General features: G+C 41.0%; 1 protein-coding gene across 5 annotated transcripts in view; it reads right to left on the reverse strand.

Annotated features, from left to right (window-relative positions):
• Positions 1 to 16352, reverse strand: part of ngef (neuronal guanine nucleotide exchange factor) — a 63842-nt gene that overhangs the window by 35757 nt on the left and 11733 nt on the right. For 3 of the 5 annotated variants that reach the window (XM_052017756.1, XM_052017755.1, XM_052017757.1), the window contains 3 exons: positions 12237 to 12384; positions 3473 to 3826; positions 213 to 307 (listed from right to left, as the gene is read on the reverse strand). In XM_052017756.1, coding sequence (XP_051873716.1) covers positions 213 to 307; positions 3473 to 3826; positions 12237 to 12384 — 597 coding nt within the window. Of the gene's footprint in view, positions 1 to 212; positions 308 to 3472; positions 3827 to 12224; positions 12385 to 13074; positions 13252 to 16352 lie in introns of those variants that run through there. The other 2 variants (XM_052017758.1, XM_052017759.1) reach the window with 2 other exon arrangements.

Genomic DNA, 16352 nt, shown 5'->3' on the forward strand with positions numbered 1-16352 from the left:
CCCCATGTCAACAGCCATTGTTTCACTCGTACACATTATAAAGTCAACAAAAAGAGAGGGGTGGGTAGAGAAACAAATTAAATGTTTAAATTTACTCAGAATTCTGAATACTTTTACTTTAGGGAGGAAACTAATGACAAAAGTCTCTTTAAATTGCATTAGAAGTAATAGCTTGAAACATTTCAAGACGCTGATAATTCATAGTGTTGTACCTATGTTTTCAACGAACTGCCAAACATTCCTGAATCTGGATAGGGCAGCATTTGCCGGAGAATTTCCATTCTGTTGTGAGCTTGCTTCAAGAAATCTAAAATGACACAGAAAGAGATGATACTGAGTTACACAGAAATATATGGCTAACATAATATTTATTTGGTTTCCTACCTCACTACATTTAACATATATTATTTACCCAGCAACTGTGTGTGTCTCAGGAGCAATGAGAGATATCACACAAATCTCATTCATTCCTGAGCACAGTGTTTACTTCTTTGCTTCTGTGAATGAGCATCAATGGTCTGGGAGACCTCACCGCACAGTTGAAGAAGCCATTGATAGCAAACATTAGGAAGGTGTGGTGGTGTCACAAGGCAGGTGGAAGGAAATGAAAAATGTCAAGCACTAAAGGGGCAAAACTACAGAATAATAATCTGCAGACAGACACACCAATTGTTTTCCATTAGCTGCCAAATGAGAAATGTAACATTGGAACAGAAACTAAATGTTGGAATAGAAACTAAATGAGGCCCATTCCCTGTAGCAGGATATCCAACGGCACATGTCATCAGCTAGAATTGTTCCATCCTTTAGCCTGAAATATTTTTGCCCAAAATATTGCTGAAAATGTGAGCTAACAGTGCAGTGGGAGAACAAGGGAATCTCCATGTTGAGAGAAAAAGCCAAGTGATTGTCATTTACTACTGGTGCACTAAGTGTTCAATGCAATAATGCTGAGACATAACCCTTTCCCACAAATGATAGTGAAGTTGGCTGAGGAGAGGATCAAGACTTTATATGCACTGACACAACAGACGAGTGTTTCCCAATGACAGTGACATTGCAACCTCTTTATTCAGTGGTATCACAAACCTTAAAGGACTCAACCCCACAGCAGTCACTGACAAGCTATATAAAAAGGGTACTCTGGAGAGGGCAAAAAGTCCCAGGGGAGGAGGCACATGGTGATCATTGTTCTTCTGGACACTGCCCATGCAACCCATTGCCCTGATGAAGTCCAGTGCTGTGAGTGGCCCCATGACCTTGTCAGGTTTGGAATGATCAGTGAGGCAGAGATTGGTGGCAGCATGATGTACTGAGGTACATGGAATGAAAATCCTGCAAACAATTAGGGAGCAAGGAAAGATCCTTGGAAAAACACTTAGACAAGGAGAATATCAGCCTTAAGGAATTTTCGATCACCATCTCATTGTCAGAATAAAGACCTTCTAATCTGTGTCTCACTGGGGATTTCAGCTTGATGTTCTATTCGTTTTTTTTATGGCTGTTCAATAGTTGTAGTTTTCACCTTTCCACTCTAATTTACTTTGGTGAGCGCAGAAATGGGTGTCGCATGCTTACTGACCTCATTGGTCGTGCCTGACACCGGAAGGTGTCCAGGAGGCTAATGTGAGTAGCGTGCAGAAATACCAGGTTCAATTTCCTGATGGGCCTGAGCTCACCCAAAAAATTATCGCCGGCATGCTCTAGGCTGGACCAAATCACTTTTAGGTACAACATGCACATTAAAAAAAAATTGGTGTTAATCCATCTAATTTCTAACTTGTGCATCTCCCTAAACAATAAGATTAAAGAACTGAGAAATAAAAAGTGCAAGTATGATGAGGATAAATTGGACTGAGTCAAATCAGAAAAATGACAGGGAAAGAGCTGATTAAGGAAGAGAAGAAAAGGGACTAAAAGGAAAAATAAAATCAATTCAAAAGAGATGAATGTTTTCAATTAACTAAAATCTGAAAGACTGAGAATCCACACTTTGTATCGGTTAATTTTCAGTGCCTGAGAGGTTGATTAGGTAATAATTAACAATGATCAAGTTATTAATAAGATATTTCCATGTGTACTGACACAATTTAAATTTCTGTGGCGAGTTTGGTATTCTTCTTCTGCTTTAATACAGCAACTTCACACATTCAATACATGAGAATGGCGAGACATAAAGGCCATTTTTGCAACATTGATGGTAGAATAGGGAAACTCACAGCAACCTTTGGCTATTTGCTCTTAACTGCACATCTGCTCCTCACTGGAGTTGCTGTGCCATTTGTCCGTCAATAATGGTGAGCAATGTCACCTGCACCATTACTGGGAGTTGCTAATTCTGATAAAGTGAACACTTTGATATGTACTATCAACATGAAGCTCCATTGCATCAAATTTACCAATGGCTGAATGGGAAATAAACCTTTCATATACTTTAATCCTGACCTCAAAAGGATGTTCCTAAAACACCAGTGTAGATTTTTCAGTTTCCTAGGCCAACTTCCCTTAAGTGAGATTCTAGATTTTCAAACCAGTGCTGAGGGTGGGAGGTGAGTGGTGGAGGTGCTGATGTTTTGAAGGGAGGCACCATTATAAAACAAAATAGTTCCTATTCAGTGTTTGTGATTAGAATGGAGAATGGAGGGGATACGGTGGTGAGGGTTGGTGTTGCTGCTGCAGAGGAGAGAAAAAAAAAACAGATCTTGCTAAAATGGGACACAGCAGAAAAAATAGTTTAGATACTTCTGCAATATGGTATTATCACTTTGTTGACCTGTGTCCAGTATAATGTTACAGTCCCACGATTACTGGATACTGGGATCGCCTTTCAACGACGCATGTCAATATCAGCAGAGCAACAGATTCAGTCTTTGAGTAAACACAAGCAGTGAGGCAAGCCGTCCATGGGGTGCTGGGTAGGAGATTTAATTTACATTTTCCCATCTAAATTACGGATTCTGGGCTTGCCCTTCCTGCAAGTGCTCGTTCTTAAGGTTTAAAGTCAATCTTTGGGTCACTGAGATGAAAGGATAATGTTCACAAAAGTACCACTTTATTTCTATTTGACACTGAAGCGGTAAAAGGTGAATTTAAAACCCGTTGAATGAAGCAATTTCTGTCAGTTTAGGCAGATCACTAGCCAGGTCAAGAGTTAAATTTATTTTGAACCTCAGCAGGGGATTTGCAGTTCCTTCACCTGTCATCTTTATGACATTATCCTTTCCAAGAGAAAAAAAAACTTATTGAAATGAGATGGCTTCAAGAATTATTTTCAATTCTATGTTAGGTTTCCCTATCCAATATAAATTGCATTTAACATGCCTTAATAAATTTAATTTAGTGCTCATGAAGTTTATAATACCTGACTGAATCTGAATATAGGCGCCCAAGGTCGGAAGACAGTATATTGTTATTCTAAACTATTCTGTTCTATACTTACATGTTATTTACTTTATTCTCAGATATATCTTACCTGTTTGAGTTATCTTTCTCTTGAACATTTCCCAGTGAAGTTATTTTGAAACTTCTTTCTTCAAGGGGCTGACTTATCTGTTGAGCTTCTCCGAGAGTGCAGGAACCAAGGTCATTGGTCAGAGTCTCCGTGCAAGTAACTTTACTCTGAGTTGAAATGGAACTGGTTGCTTTATTTAGATTTTCTGTGTTCAATGCCAATGGATAACTTTGGGAGTCACTGCGTCTTTGTGAGTGGTTTTCCTTTTGCATATCATTTAGTCCCAAAACTGGCAAAGGCCCATAACAACTGGGCAGCATTTTTGTATCACCTCTACTCCAGTCCTTAAGTCCAGGGTTCTTTGGTACTGATGACCTAAACCAAAGAGATGAATGTTCTTTAATGCCACCAAACTATTAAAACATATCTGTAAGTTTTGAATAAATTGAGTGCAGTTAATTATTTAAAGTAATGCAGATTTTTTTTTAGTAGTTATAACTAGCAGTTTGGTATGTAAAATTTAGAACTAAAAAGTAACTTTTAAAAAAATTCAATCAACTTTAGCACAAAGTCGCTCACCATCTCCAGTATAATTATTAACAGCTGTTGGAATATGGTTCACAGCATTGATACGTCATTTGATATTTTTTCTTTGAATATCAAATGTTCAAATGAAAACATTGCACACAGAGAGCTAATTGCTGATTGGCTGATCCATACCTAAACCAATTAATCAAACATAATGGGATCAATCTTAATCTAGTCAACCAGTGAGAATGGTGCATGGAAGTGGTTAAGACAAAGCTAAGCCCACGTAGCAGCACAGTTCCTGCCCAATGTCCCCTTATCTACACTGACTCTGAAGTTGTCCACAGTTCTACAGGTAAGAAGCTTGAGGGCCAAACTTACAGTAAAAGCCAATGCTGCAATGTGAATTTTATAGAGAGGGCTTTTTGATACCAAAACTACCAGACTACTTGCAGATGTAGAGAAATGCCCAGAAGACGACAAACAAATTGTTCAGAGGAATGGATTGAAACCTTCAGGCTTTCTTTGCTTTTCACCTCCCTCTCCCGCTTCAAGGTGGCAGTTGTTTGAGAAATGCCACATATTCTTACACTTACATTAAATCATGTTCCATTGCTGAACTTTCCCAACTCTCAGTCCTATTCCTGCTCCCATTCACCAACAAAGAAGTAGATCTGCCCATGCTCAGCTGGATCTTTGGGAAGTGAAACATTGCTCCTGAACATGCAGCAGTTGCAAGCTGCCTGCACTCACAACTGACCTACAGTGAGGTTCCCACTTACTCTGTATTGCTTCACCAGAAGGAATCTGTTAAGAGAAGCAGCTCCATTCATCACAGGAAGGATCTGTGCAGCAGCAAGGGGGCAAATGCTATATCATGATGAGAATGGAGGTGGGGGTGGGGGTGGGGGTGAGGGTGAGGGAACCTATCTACAAAACTGAGGCTTGCCCACCATCTTAGCCAGCTGTCAAAAGTTTTAAATGTTTCATTCAGCAGACACTGCAGATTCATGACTACTGAATGAAACCAGTCAGTGCACAATCAACTTCAATGTCATGCATAGGCCCGTACTCTTTTTCTTCTTTGCAGCATCGTGACCTGTTCATTCTAAACACTGATTCAGAACTGTGTGTCAGGATTCTCTATGGTGACCTTCCCTACTAGTCTGTAAATCAAATGACAAAGCCATGGCAATTCCCAGACTTCCAGCATCAGGCACCTACCTCCATGCTACTTGACTTTTGTGTTCCTTACCTGAAAGGCTTTATTCTTATAAGCACAACAATTGCTTGCAAACTGATGAATTGCAGATGCACTGTGAATCATCAGCATGTATTGCCGAGAACCCACTGTTATTGTTTTTCTCTTTTACACTGTGCTAAGATCAATCTAGAGGGCAAGACCTGACTCATTTTAAGCTGACTCTATATTTATAAATCTAACTTTTAAAGGAAAGGAGAGAGGTTGGGCAGTGTTCAATGCTATATACCAAAGGAGCCTTCCTAAACTTAATAGACTGTGCTTATCTAAAAAACTTTCCCCAGAGGAACTATCAATATCAAACAGACCTTGCCACTTTGACTTTTCCTATTGCAGTTTGTAAGTTGCAGTTCAGTTGGTAACACCCTCAACTCAGGAAATTCCCATTTCTACATACTTAGGTACAAAACTTGAGGCTGACACTTCAGGGCAGTGCTGCACATTTGAAGGTACTTTCTGATGATCTGTTAAACCAAGGCGCTTTCTGCTCTCAAGTGGACGTAAGAGATCCAATGGTAGTCATTAATTTGTGAACAGTTGTGGATTCATCCCCAATGTTCTAGCCCATATCTAGCTCTAACTTGACATTACTAAAAGTGCAAGTTATCGTTCATATTATCAAGTTGCTGTTTGTGGGAGATGCTGTGTGAAAACTGACTAGTGTTTTCCTTTGATACAACATTGACGGTGTTTCAGAAATACTTCATTGGACATAAATCACTGCAAGCTGCCCTTAAAAGGATATGACGATCACTATATAAATATCTTTTTTTTGGTGTAAAGGTACAGAGTAATGCTCATAACCACATCATGGTGACATTTTAGATGTACTGATGCACTCTTTGTTTAAATTATTATGTACAATTTACAGCACAGGAAATGACTATTCAACCCATCAGTCTTTGCCTAAGTTTATCCTCCTCATGAGGATCTACTTTAATTTCCAAGGCAGTGTGTGTTTACAGTTTGACAAATGAAGGTTGCACTTTTGGAGCCACTGGCTGGTGTGTGCTCATTGTGAATGGGCACTCAGCTCAAATGCTGGATGATAAAACAAAGGCACCTTCCATTGCTTCTTTGAGAGGATTGAGGATGACTTATTTTCACTCGAGTTTTGTGGAGGTGGCTGATGAGGCTAATATGGGACCTGCAGATTCTGCTACAGCTTGGGTAGACAGAACAAGATGGGGCATGTTGGCAGGTAGACTGGATTATTGTGTGTCCTTTCTACTGTTAGCCCTTGGCCTCAATGTGCTGCTGTCAGAGAAACTCAAAGCTCTAGCTGCCTTCCAAGATGCTTCTCCCCCAGTTTGAGCAATCAGGGATTCCCATGGGTTGGTGAGAAAGTTACATTTTTCTCAAAGAGGCTTTTTAAAGGTTAAGAAAGGTCACATGCAGTTATTGGTGCTTCACTGAACATTTTCCTCTGATTTATCATATGGTGAAGAACAGGTCCATTGTGTCCCAGAATCCATATTGCAACTGTGGGAGCAGCTTTTCAGCCACAGGGAGCAGGCATTTGAAAAGGTTTCTTGTAATGACTTTCCCTGTGGCAGGGACATCCCCCTGTAATTACTGTGATTTTCTCTTTTCTTGAAAACCATCACCATTACATGGCATGTTCTCCTCAGATGAGGAAGTATTCTCCTCAGATCTCAGAAACTCATGCCAGAAGCATTTCTCCACCTTACAGGGATTTTGTCTTCTCCAGCAGCCTTGTTGTTTCCCAGCTGTGGGATAATCCTTTTCAACCTCTCTAGATTGTAGCAGATAGCATGCAGTGGAATGGAGTCGAGGGCATCCACGCCAAAGACACAATGTTGATTGAGAATCTCTTAGAAGTGCTCCTTCATTCTTGGCTCTTAGTAGGGTGAGTTCTTGTGTGTTTGGGTCCTGGATGACCTCCAATAAAAGGAACATAGCAAATGAAAAGGATATTGGGAAATGGAAGCAGACAGCAATCTGCCACAAAATGGGTCCATCACATTTTGGGATTTTTGATTTTTTTTGCCCTACACAGAGAAGTTTCTGGAGTGTGCTTTAAAATAATGTTAACATTGGACATCTTTGCCATAAGCAACAACACTGAGATATGATGTTACTAAGCCTTACCTATTATGTATTATCACAAAGGTCACGGAGCAATTCATTTCTTCATCTCCCAACGACCCAATAAAACAGCACACCTATTTTTGTGTCAGTACTTCTATTTATGTGAGCCTAGCACAAGGTCTCTGCTGAGGATACTTTATTCAACAAAATGATAATCAGTTTGGTTAGTATGTTTACGGCTGACCTGGTTAAAGAGGAAGGAATCAGAAACCCTGGCTTTACACTTCCTCTGAAGGTAAACACATGGGTAGTTAGTACAGCCTAAAGCAAGAGATGTGGGGACATAAAATCTGGAACTGGAAGCTAAAGAGCAGAAATCTTGTTTTATTCTCTTTCTTTCACTTCTGTTCAAAGTAGGGCAAAGTACAGCTGGTGTATTTAATGAAATTCAGTTGAGGATGGTACCAAAGGACCCAGTAATTCAATAAGCAGATTTTAATTGGGCTAAACAGGCTTTACATTATCAAAAAATAAATCTGCTTAAAGTATCTGCCTCAAGTTTAGAGCTGAATTGGGAAATTGAACTTCTGTCTGAAAGGAAAAAGTTGAGATGAAGGAAAGAGTATAGGGGAAACCATGAAAAATGATAATACAAAGAGGTTAGGAGAAGCTGATAAAAATAATTGGGAAGACAAAAAGGAATTTTAAAACTATATTATCATGGAACTTAAAATAATGAAGTATTCTACAGGCACCAAATAAGAAAGGGCAAGTCAGAACAAGAGTCAGTTTATTAAGGGACAAACACAATTAAATGGTTAGCAGAGATAGCAAAATGACAGAAATATTAAAAAAAATATGCTTTTCATTATTTATCAGGGAGGCAGATCAGGTCGATGAAATTAGAGGATGAGATTAAGAAAGATATAACTGGATTTCAATTTAAAAGAGGAGAAATGTAAAACAAAGTAATCAGACTCAAAGGAGTAATCCCTGGTAGTCTATGCATTTTAAAAGAAGATAGCAAACAACTGACTAAAGCATGATTACATATAGTTAATAATTAATTAGAAGTGAGTATAGTGCCAGAGGACTGCATACACTTTTAAAAGTGGAAGTACATGTCGACAGAGCAGTTAGTAAAAGCACATGGGATTCTGGACTCATAAATTGAGGCACAAAGACAGGGAGGTTATACTGAAGTTATATGAAACATTGGTTAGGCCACAATAAAGAATTGTGTCAAATTCTGGTCACTACTTGTTCATGAAAGATATAAAAGGTCCTGTAGGGGGTGCAGAGGAAACTTACTAGATTGTTTCCAGGGATGAGAGATGGCAGCTGCAAGGTTAAACTGGAGAGGCTGGAGTTGTCCTCCTTACAGCAAAATTGTTGAGAGAAGATTCGATAGAGGTGAATAAAAGACCATGACATGCTGAGATAGGGGAGAGAAAAGCTGCTTCCATTAGCTGATGGTTTAAAGACCAGGGCACACAAATTCAATGTAATGGGCAAAAGAGGCAGGGAGCATGCAAGGAAAAATATTTTTAAGCAGAGGGTGGTTATGATCTGGAACTCATAAGGGTGTTGGAAGCAAAGTTAATCATGGATTTCCAAGGTAATTGGATAGGCATTTGTAGGAAGATAATTTAAAACATAACAGAGAGTGGCACTGATTGCAAAGAGCCAGCACACTCATTGGACTGAATGGTCTTTTATTTCATATTTCTCACATCACAGAAGGAGCCCATTTAACCCATCAAGTTTATGCAGGCTCTCAGAGCATTCCCATTAAACCCATTCCTCCCACCTATTCTCTCACACATGCCCATTAACATTCCTCTGATTCTACTGCCACCCACCTACACTAGGGGCAGTCTACAGTGGCCAATTAACCTAAACATCAGCATATCTCTGGGATATGGGAGGAAGCCAGAGCACTCAGGGGAAAGCCACTGTGTCCCCAGAAGAAGATCCAAATTCCACAAGAAGATCCAAACTCCATGCAGATAGCACTGGAGGTCAGAATTGAATCTGTATCGCTGGAGCTGTGAGGCAGTTGCACAGTCTGCTGTGCCACTGTGGCAGGATAATTCAGTGATCCTAAGTGGTTAAAGCTATGATTATTTTTAAGAAGGGAAGTAGGATATATCCAGCAAACTATAAACCAGTGACCTTAATGTTGGTGGCAAGAAGACTAATGGAATTCCTACTAAAAGTGAAAATAAAAAAGCATCTGGTGATCAAAATTATCATAAACAGCAGCCGCCATAGATTTCAAGAGGGGCCAAGTTCTCCAAATTCCTTTAAGTGGTGAGAGGGAATATTGGCCATGCTATTGTAGTAGATGTCATATATCCAGATTTCCACAAAACTTCTCAAAGTTAAAGCATGGAGAACTGATTGACAAGGAGGATAGATGGTTCTCTGGTTGCTGGGCAGAATGCACAAAGGAGACATTCTGAGCTGCAGGGGATAGGATAGGGAGTTCAGGAAGCATTAGTGCCAGAACTACAGTTGTTCATAATTTATATTTGCAATTTAGACATTGGAATCTACAACACAATTGTTAAACTTGCAGATCAACACTAGCATGTGGAAACAGTTAGTGTTTCCAATAGAAAGGAACTGCAATTTTAAAAGGGCATTTCTCAACTTAGAAACTGGGCACATAATTAACAAAGGAATTTCAATACAATTGAATGCAAATTATTATACATCAGTCCAAAAAAATGAGGTTACATTTAACTTAGAAACAGGAATCCAAATGGAGCTTAGAGACAACGCAATCTAACACAGATAACTGAATGTAGTAATTTAGATTAACAGGACTCTTGAAAAAAAACAAGTCTGGAATATTTCTAGAGAAGTAGAAAGTAGTAAAATTCTGGTAACTTGAGTCAAGCTTTGATAACTGGGAACGGTTCTAGTTGGCAGGTTATAAAAAAAATATAGAGCACAGAAAATGATGCCAAAACAATTACAAGAATGATATCATAATTGCAAGGTCTCCCTTACCTTGGGAAGAAATAAGGCTGGTGGCTTAGAGCAAAATTAAGTTCATCAATGTAAAACAATTAAATGAAGAAGTATATGTAATTTAGTAATATAGAATATGGATGGATGAGCTCAATAGTACAGATACATTTAAATGGAAACTGGAACAAAACAAAAAGGTTGTGGTGAGGGAGATGAATGAAGAAGGATGTAAGGAAACTCAAGTGGAACATATTGTGGATGGTTGAGCTGAATGGCTTACTTCTGTGTTGTGTGTTCTACATGATTTTTTTAATGTAAGCATGATTCTATGGAGAATTATTGTACCTAATCCTGAACTACCCATCCAGAGAGATCATATGATGTGGGAATGGAATAAAATGACACTATCACTGGCATGTTGGGATTGAGAGTGGGGCCGGAGTATCATGTTCATGAAAAACTGAAAGTAGGTTCATTCCTTAAACAGCTGTGCTGGCATTGGAATGTAAAACAGAAGGAATTCCATTCTGAAAGAAGATCATTGACCTGAAATATTAACTTGGTTTCCACCTCCACAAATACTGCTTGATCTGCTGAGTATTTCCAGTATTTTCTATTTTTATTTAAAGTCCATTCACCTTGATGAGCTCAAAACATTTAAAAACCTGCAGATGCTGGAAAAGTGCCTCATGACCTTTCTGATGAAAGGTCATTGATTTGAAACCTTTAACTCTGTTTCTCTCTTCACAGATGCTACTTGATTGGTGACTATTTCCAGCAATTTTTGTTTTTATTTCAAAAATATTACAACTCATTATGAAAACCTTTCCATTAGTCCGCTACTTGGAATTACCTTGTTCCCTGCCTCAATCCATCATAGACAAACAATACCCTTCTGAGGTCCAGGAGATCTCAACTGCAGACAACATGCCAGTATAATTTCGTCATGCACATCCATACAAACAAGAGTCTGTACATATTTCATTAACTTATTGCAAATCCTCCCACGGAACCACTGGGACAATTTTAATCCTACCAGCGCTATGTAATTTCAGCATGTACATTCATACAAACATTGTCAGAATCAGAACAGATTTAAAATCATTCAGTCATTCAGCATGGAAATGGGCCCCTTGGCCTACTAAATCCATACCAACCATCAAATATCCATTTTCACTAATCCTACATTAATACCATTTTATTCACTCCACATTCCCATCAAGATGATTACAAAGCACCCCATGGACAACTGGGTAATTTTATTTCTCCTAACTCAGTGAAAACTTGGTTAAAATTGCCTGTGTTGACATTATTTCTGAACAATGCGGAAGTTGTGGACTCCTTACTTCAATATTTAGAAAATGGGCATTTTGGGCATGGTCACTATTTTAAGCACTGATTGAGCAGAAAAGCCTTTATAGTCTCATATTTGTTAAACATATTGGCAAGAAGAGTTACGGCTTAAGGAATTGCCTTAAAACTTTTTTCTTAATTTGCCTTCTGAGGCCATAAGGAGCAAGTGCACCTCCAGGCCCCTTGAGGAATATTAAAATATCTTAAGGAGTTTCACCTATGTGACACTCTTAAAGACCCTTCCTCCCAATTTACATGAGTGCATGGCTGCCTTTCCTCTGGTGCCTCACTACAATTTTCACAGTATTCTGCTCCTGCCCAACAGCATAAAGATTGGTTTCAGATCATTTTTAGGTTGGGAGCTGACTGGAGGCATGCAGGCAAGACCCAGGTCTCACTGTGTCACAGTCAGGGAAGCAAGCCTTTGCCTGCTTGTTACCTATGACAAGGTTAAATTAGATCCCTTAACACTGGAACATCAGTTGAAGCATTTTAATAAAACATCACAATTTCATCACATCCACTTCAAGTGCTGCTTCATATTGTCCAATAATTTGTGTTCATTGTTTTCACTTTCACAATTCAAATGGAATTGTTTACCTCTGTTCTTACCCAAGGTTGTTGCTGAATAGTGGTGATCTCTGCATGTGCTGAGGAGTGTTCGTGGGTATTTTCCAGCAAGGCAATGAACCTGAGTGTTTGGGAGTGCGTCCTAGATGAATTGGTCTTTCCTGCAGCCCATCATCCTTCATGCAGCCATCTAACCAAATAAAGCCAAGAAAAAGTTAAACTTTCAACACAGCTTGCTGCATCACCACATAATCTAAGTTTAAAAACATATAATTAGTTTTCTGTAATCTTATAAGTGCCATTTCCATCATGGCATCCAACCTAGGGGTATTATGCAGTTTGTAGCGTGATTAAAAATAGAGCGACTTGAATGAAAAATTACTTTCAAATTATATGGATTTTTATAGATTTTGACTGTTTCATGTACTTTGTAATATATTTATATTAGCAGAATTATAACAGCAAATTATCAAACAACAAATATGCAATTATATTGTATACTGAATAAGTAAAGCTTTGTTAAATTAAAATGTTGAGCCTATTAAATCATATTTATTCAGCCTAACCTTGAACCCCACAGAATAGATACACCTGGTACTTAATTTGATTACAGAGGTAGTGGTGACAGGAAGCACTGTCGTATGGATTGACATATAAAGAAATTAATCCAGTTTTGTCTCAGGGAGTGGACCTTCAAATGTCAGGTCGGTGACCTCAAAATTCAGACTCAGAACAACTACAAGGATTCAAAATTCTCAATTTACTGTAGCCATTCAGCATAGTTAAAAGTCTTCATTCTGTAACCCCTGACTCTAACTCATACCTATGCCAATATAAATTCCTGTACACGCATGGTGTGAACTTGTGTTTTTATACTTACAATAGAAGAGAACCTGATGTTTGAGGGGAAGGCAAGCCAGCAGCAATGTCTACCATATAAATCACATTCAGCCTTCTCAACAACTGTGGGAGTACGTCACTGTGCACACACCAGTGTTAGCTTCACATGCTGCACATTGTATAATTGGTCCTGTGATATATTATCAGAAGTTTCCATCTGATAATAATACAGCAGTTGTTAAATTATTTCTGAAAGTCACTGTTACAATTAGTCAGCCTGTAAATATAAAAATCTGAAATCCATTAAAATATGATAAAATGCTAATCTGTTAATAACTCAAATTTTAATTTTATTTTAATTTTTATCTTCTACATTGAAAATTAAATGTTCAAATCATTATCCCTCAGAAGTCCTGTGCAACGTAGTATAGTCCCACTTAAGAGGCTCAGCCAATTCTGTGGAACCTTCCCAATTAACTGCATCCATGCCAGTTCTGTTGCTCCTTGATTCTGCTTCCCCTTTCGTTCTTCTTTATTCTCCTCTCCAACATCATGCTTACGTGTCCATTCTGTTGAAGATTGCTCTAATCTCCCTGGCATACTCACAATTCCACACAGTTCATCCTTATGCTCTGTACATATTGGTTTTAACATCCTAGTATGGTTTTAGCAATCTTCATTTCTGTTGCTTTCTGTATTTTATTCCTAGGCATATCCAGTCTCAGCACTGTATCAAATCAAGAAATGGCTGGCTGCACTTAGTAGGTCACACCACGCTTTTTCTTCTCAATACTGTCTGCGTCAGTACAAAAAAATGTTTTAATTTACTATTTCTGGGAGGACCAAATTTACAAGCTCTGAAAATGGATGGCTGATTAAGATGTGGGGTTAACTTACGCCTGTTATCTCTAATGCAGAGAGCACAACAATTTGATGTGTGTGCTAATTAACATGATTATTATGTATAGCAGTGCTAACCACACTATTGGTTGGTGATATACCTCAGCAGGGGTCAATGATGTGAGTGTTGGCACCACTTAAAGCTGGCCTAAGCCACTTAAAGCTAGCTTCCACTACTTAAAGTTAATCTTAGCCATTTAAAGGCTGATAAAATATGCTGGAGTGAATGCTGTTTTTCATCGTGAAAATTTAATGTGTTGCCTTTTCAGGCTATCTCAAGGTGCTTCAGAGCCAATGAAGTACTTTTTGAAGTGTAGCCATTTATGTAGGATACAAGAAAAGCAATTTGTGCAAAGCAAGCTTCCACAAAAGGACACTCTGATAATGAGCAGATAGCGGCACAATGGTGCAGCTAGTCATTCAATTCAGGCCTTCGATGTTGTCTTTAAGGAGCCTTCGTGTTCTCCCGTGGATTTTTCCCAGATGCTCTTGGTTAATTGGTCACTGTGAATTGCTCATAGTGTGTAAATGAGTGAAAGAGGGGAGGGGAGGGGGGACGGGAGGGGAGGGGAGGGGGGAGGGGAGGGGGGAGGGGAGGGGGGAGGGGAGGGGGGAGGGGAGGGGGGAGGGGAGGGGGGAGGGGAGGGGAGGGGGGAGGGGAGGGGAGGGGGGAGGGGAGGGGAGGGGAGGGGGGAGGGGAGGGGAGGGGAGGGGGGAGGGGAGGGGAGGGGAGGGGGGAGGGGAGGGGAGGGGGGGAGGGGAGGGGAGAGGGGGGAGGGGAGGGGAGGGGGGAGGGGAGGGGAGGGGAGGGGGGAGGGGAGGGGAGGGGAGGGGGGAGGGGAGGGGAGGGGAGGGGGGAGGGGAGGGGAGGGGGGAGGGGAGGGGAGGGGAGGGGAGGGGGGAGGGGAGGGGAGGGGAGGGGAGGGGAGGGGGGAGGGGAGGGGAGGGGGGAGGGGGGGAGGGGAGGGGGGAGGGGGGAGGGGAGGGGGGAGGGGAGGGGAGGGGGGAGGGGAGGGGAGGGGGGAGGGGGGGGAGGGGGGGGAGGGGGGGGAGGGGGGGGAGGGGAGGGGGGAGGGGGGGGAGGGGAGGGGGGAGAGGGGGGAGGGGAGGGGGGAGGGGAGGGGGGAGGGGGGGGAGGGGAGGGGGGAGGGGGGGAGGGGTGGGGGGAGGGGGGGGGGAGGGGAGGGGGGAGGGGGGGGGAGGGGAGGGGGGAAGGAGGGGAGGGGGGAAGGAGGGGAGGGGGGAAGGAGGGGGGAGGGGGAAAGGAGAGGAGGGGAAAGGAGGGGAGAGGGGGAAAGGAGAGGAGGGGAAAGGAGGGGAGGGGAAAGGAGGGGAAGGGGTGAGGGGAGTGGGGGTGAGGAGAAGGGGGAGGGGGAGGGGGAGGGGGGAAGGGGGGAGGCAGTCAAGAGAGATTGATAGGAATGTGAGGAGAATAGTACCATGAAAATGAGTAGGAAAATGGGATTGATTTGTGAGAAGGCATAGGCAATGGGCAAAAATGACCTCCTTTTGTGTTGTAAGGAAATAAGGAACTTTAAGTTAAATATTGGACAGGACATAGAGATCTTCCCTGTCTTCTGTGAAACAAAGCCATGGGGTCCACCATATCCATTTGTGAGAGAACATAGAACATCATAGCACAGTACAGGCCTTTCGGCCCATGACGTTGTGCCAACAGAAGATGGGCCTCAGTTTAATATTTCATCTGTGAAAGGTACCTTGACAATGTAGCAGTCCCTCAACACACTACTGGAGATTTTTACATTCAGGTCTCTAAAGTGGAACTTGAACCCATGTCCTTCTCATTTAAAGGTAGGAATGGTCCCAAGTAAACCTTAGCCAACATTATGATAATATAAAAATAATATTATTATATGATAGAAAGTGGTTTCCAGGATTTTCCAGTACTGCAGTGGAGGTGTGAGGTGGAGGAGATGAAGAAGAAGAGAAAAATGCTCTATTTCAAGAGGTTAAACTCTTAGAATATGATTGAAGTCAATGTTAAGAGTCAAGGTCTGATTAACTAGATGGAGCAAGCACTGGTAAAGGGCAAATGGCAGAGCCCTCCAACTCCATCAGTAGCCTTAGAAAATGTTCAGTGCTCTACAGGCCATCACATACTGCCTAGTAGTCTCCAGCAATCAGGACTCATAGATTTCTCTTAACCACTTCCACAAGTTTCACATCCATAACATATAATCTGCAATATTGCCAACTATTCAAGAGTTGTCAATGGTGGTTCTATTAATAGCAGTTTCGCTTCTGAGTCAGAAAACTGTGGGCTAAAATTTCACAAGAGACGAGCACAAAACTCAGAGGAGTACTGAATGAGTGCTGTGCTGTTGAATGTCCAGTCGTTCAAGGGGAGGCTTTAACTACAGCCCCTTTATAACCATTTCTGGTGAATGTAAAAGATCC

Source organism: Pristis pectinata, chromosome 6 (genome assembly GCF_009764475.1).
Source record: "Pristis pectinata isolate sPriPec2 chromosome 6, sPriPec2.1.pri, whole genome shotgun sequence".
Lineage (NCBI taxonomy): Eukaryota > Metazoa > Chordata > Chondrichthyes > Rhinopristiformes > Pristidae > Pristis > Pristis pectinata.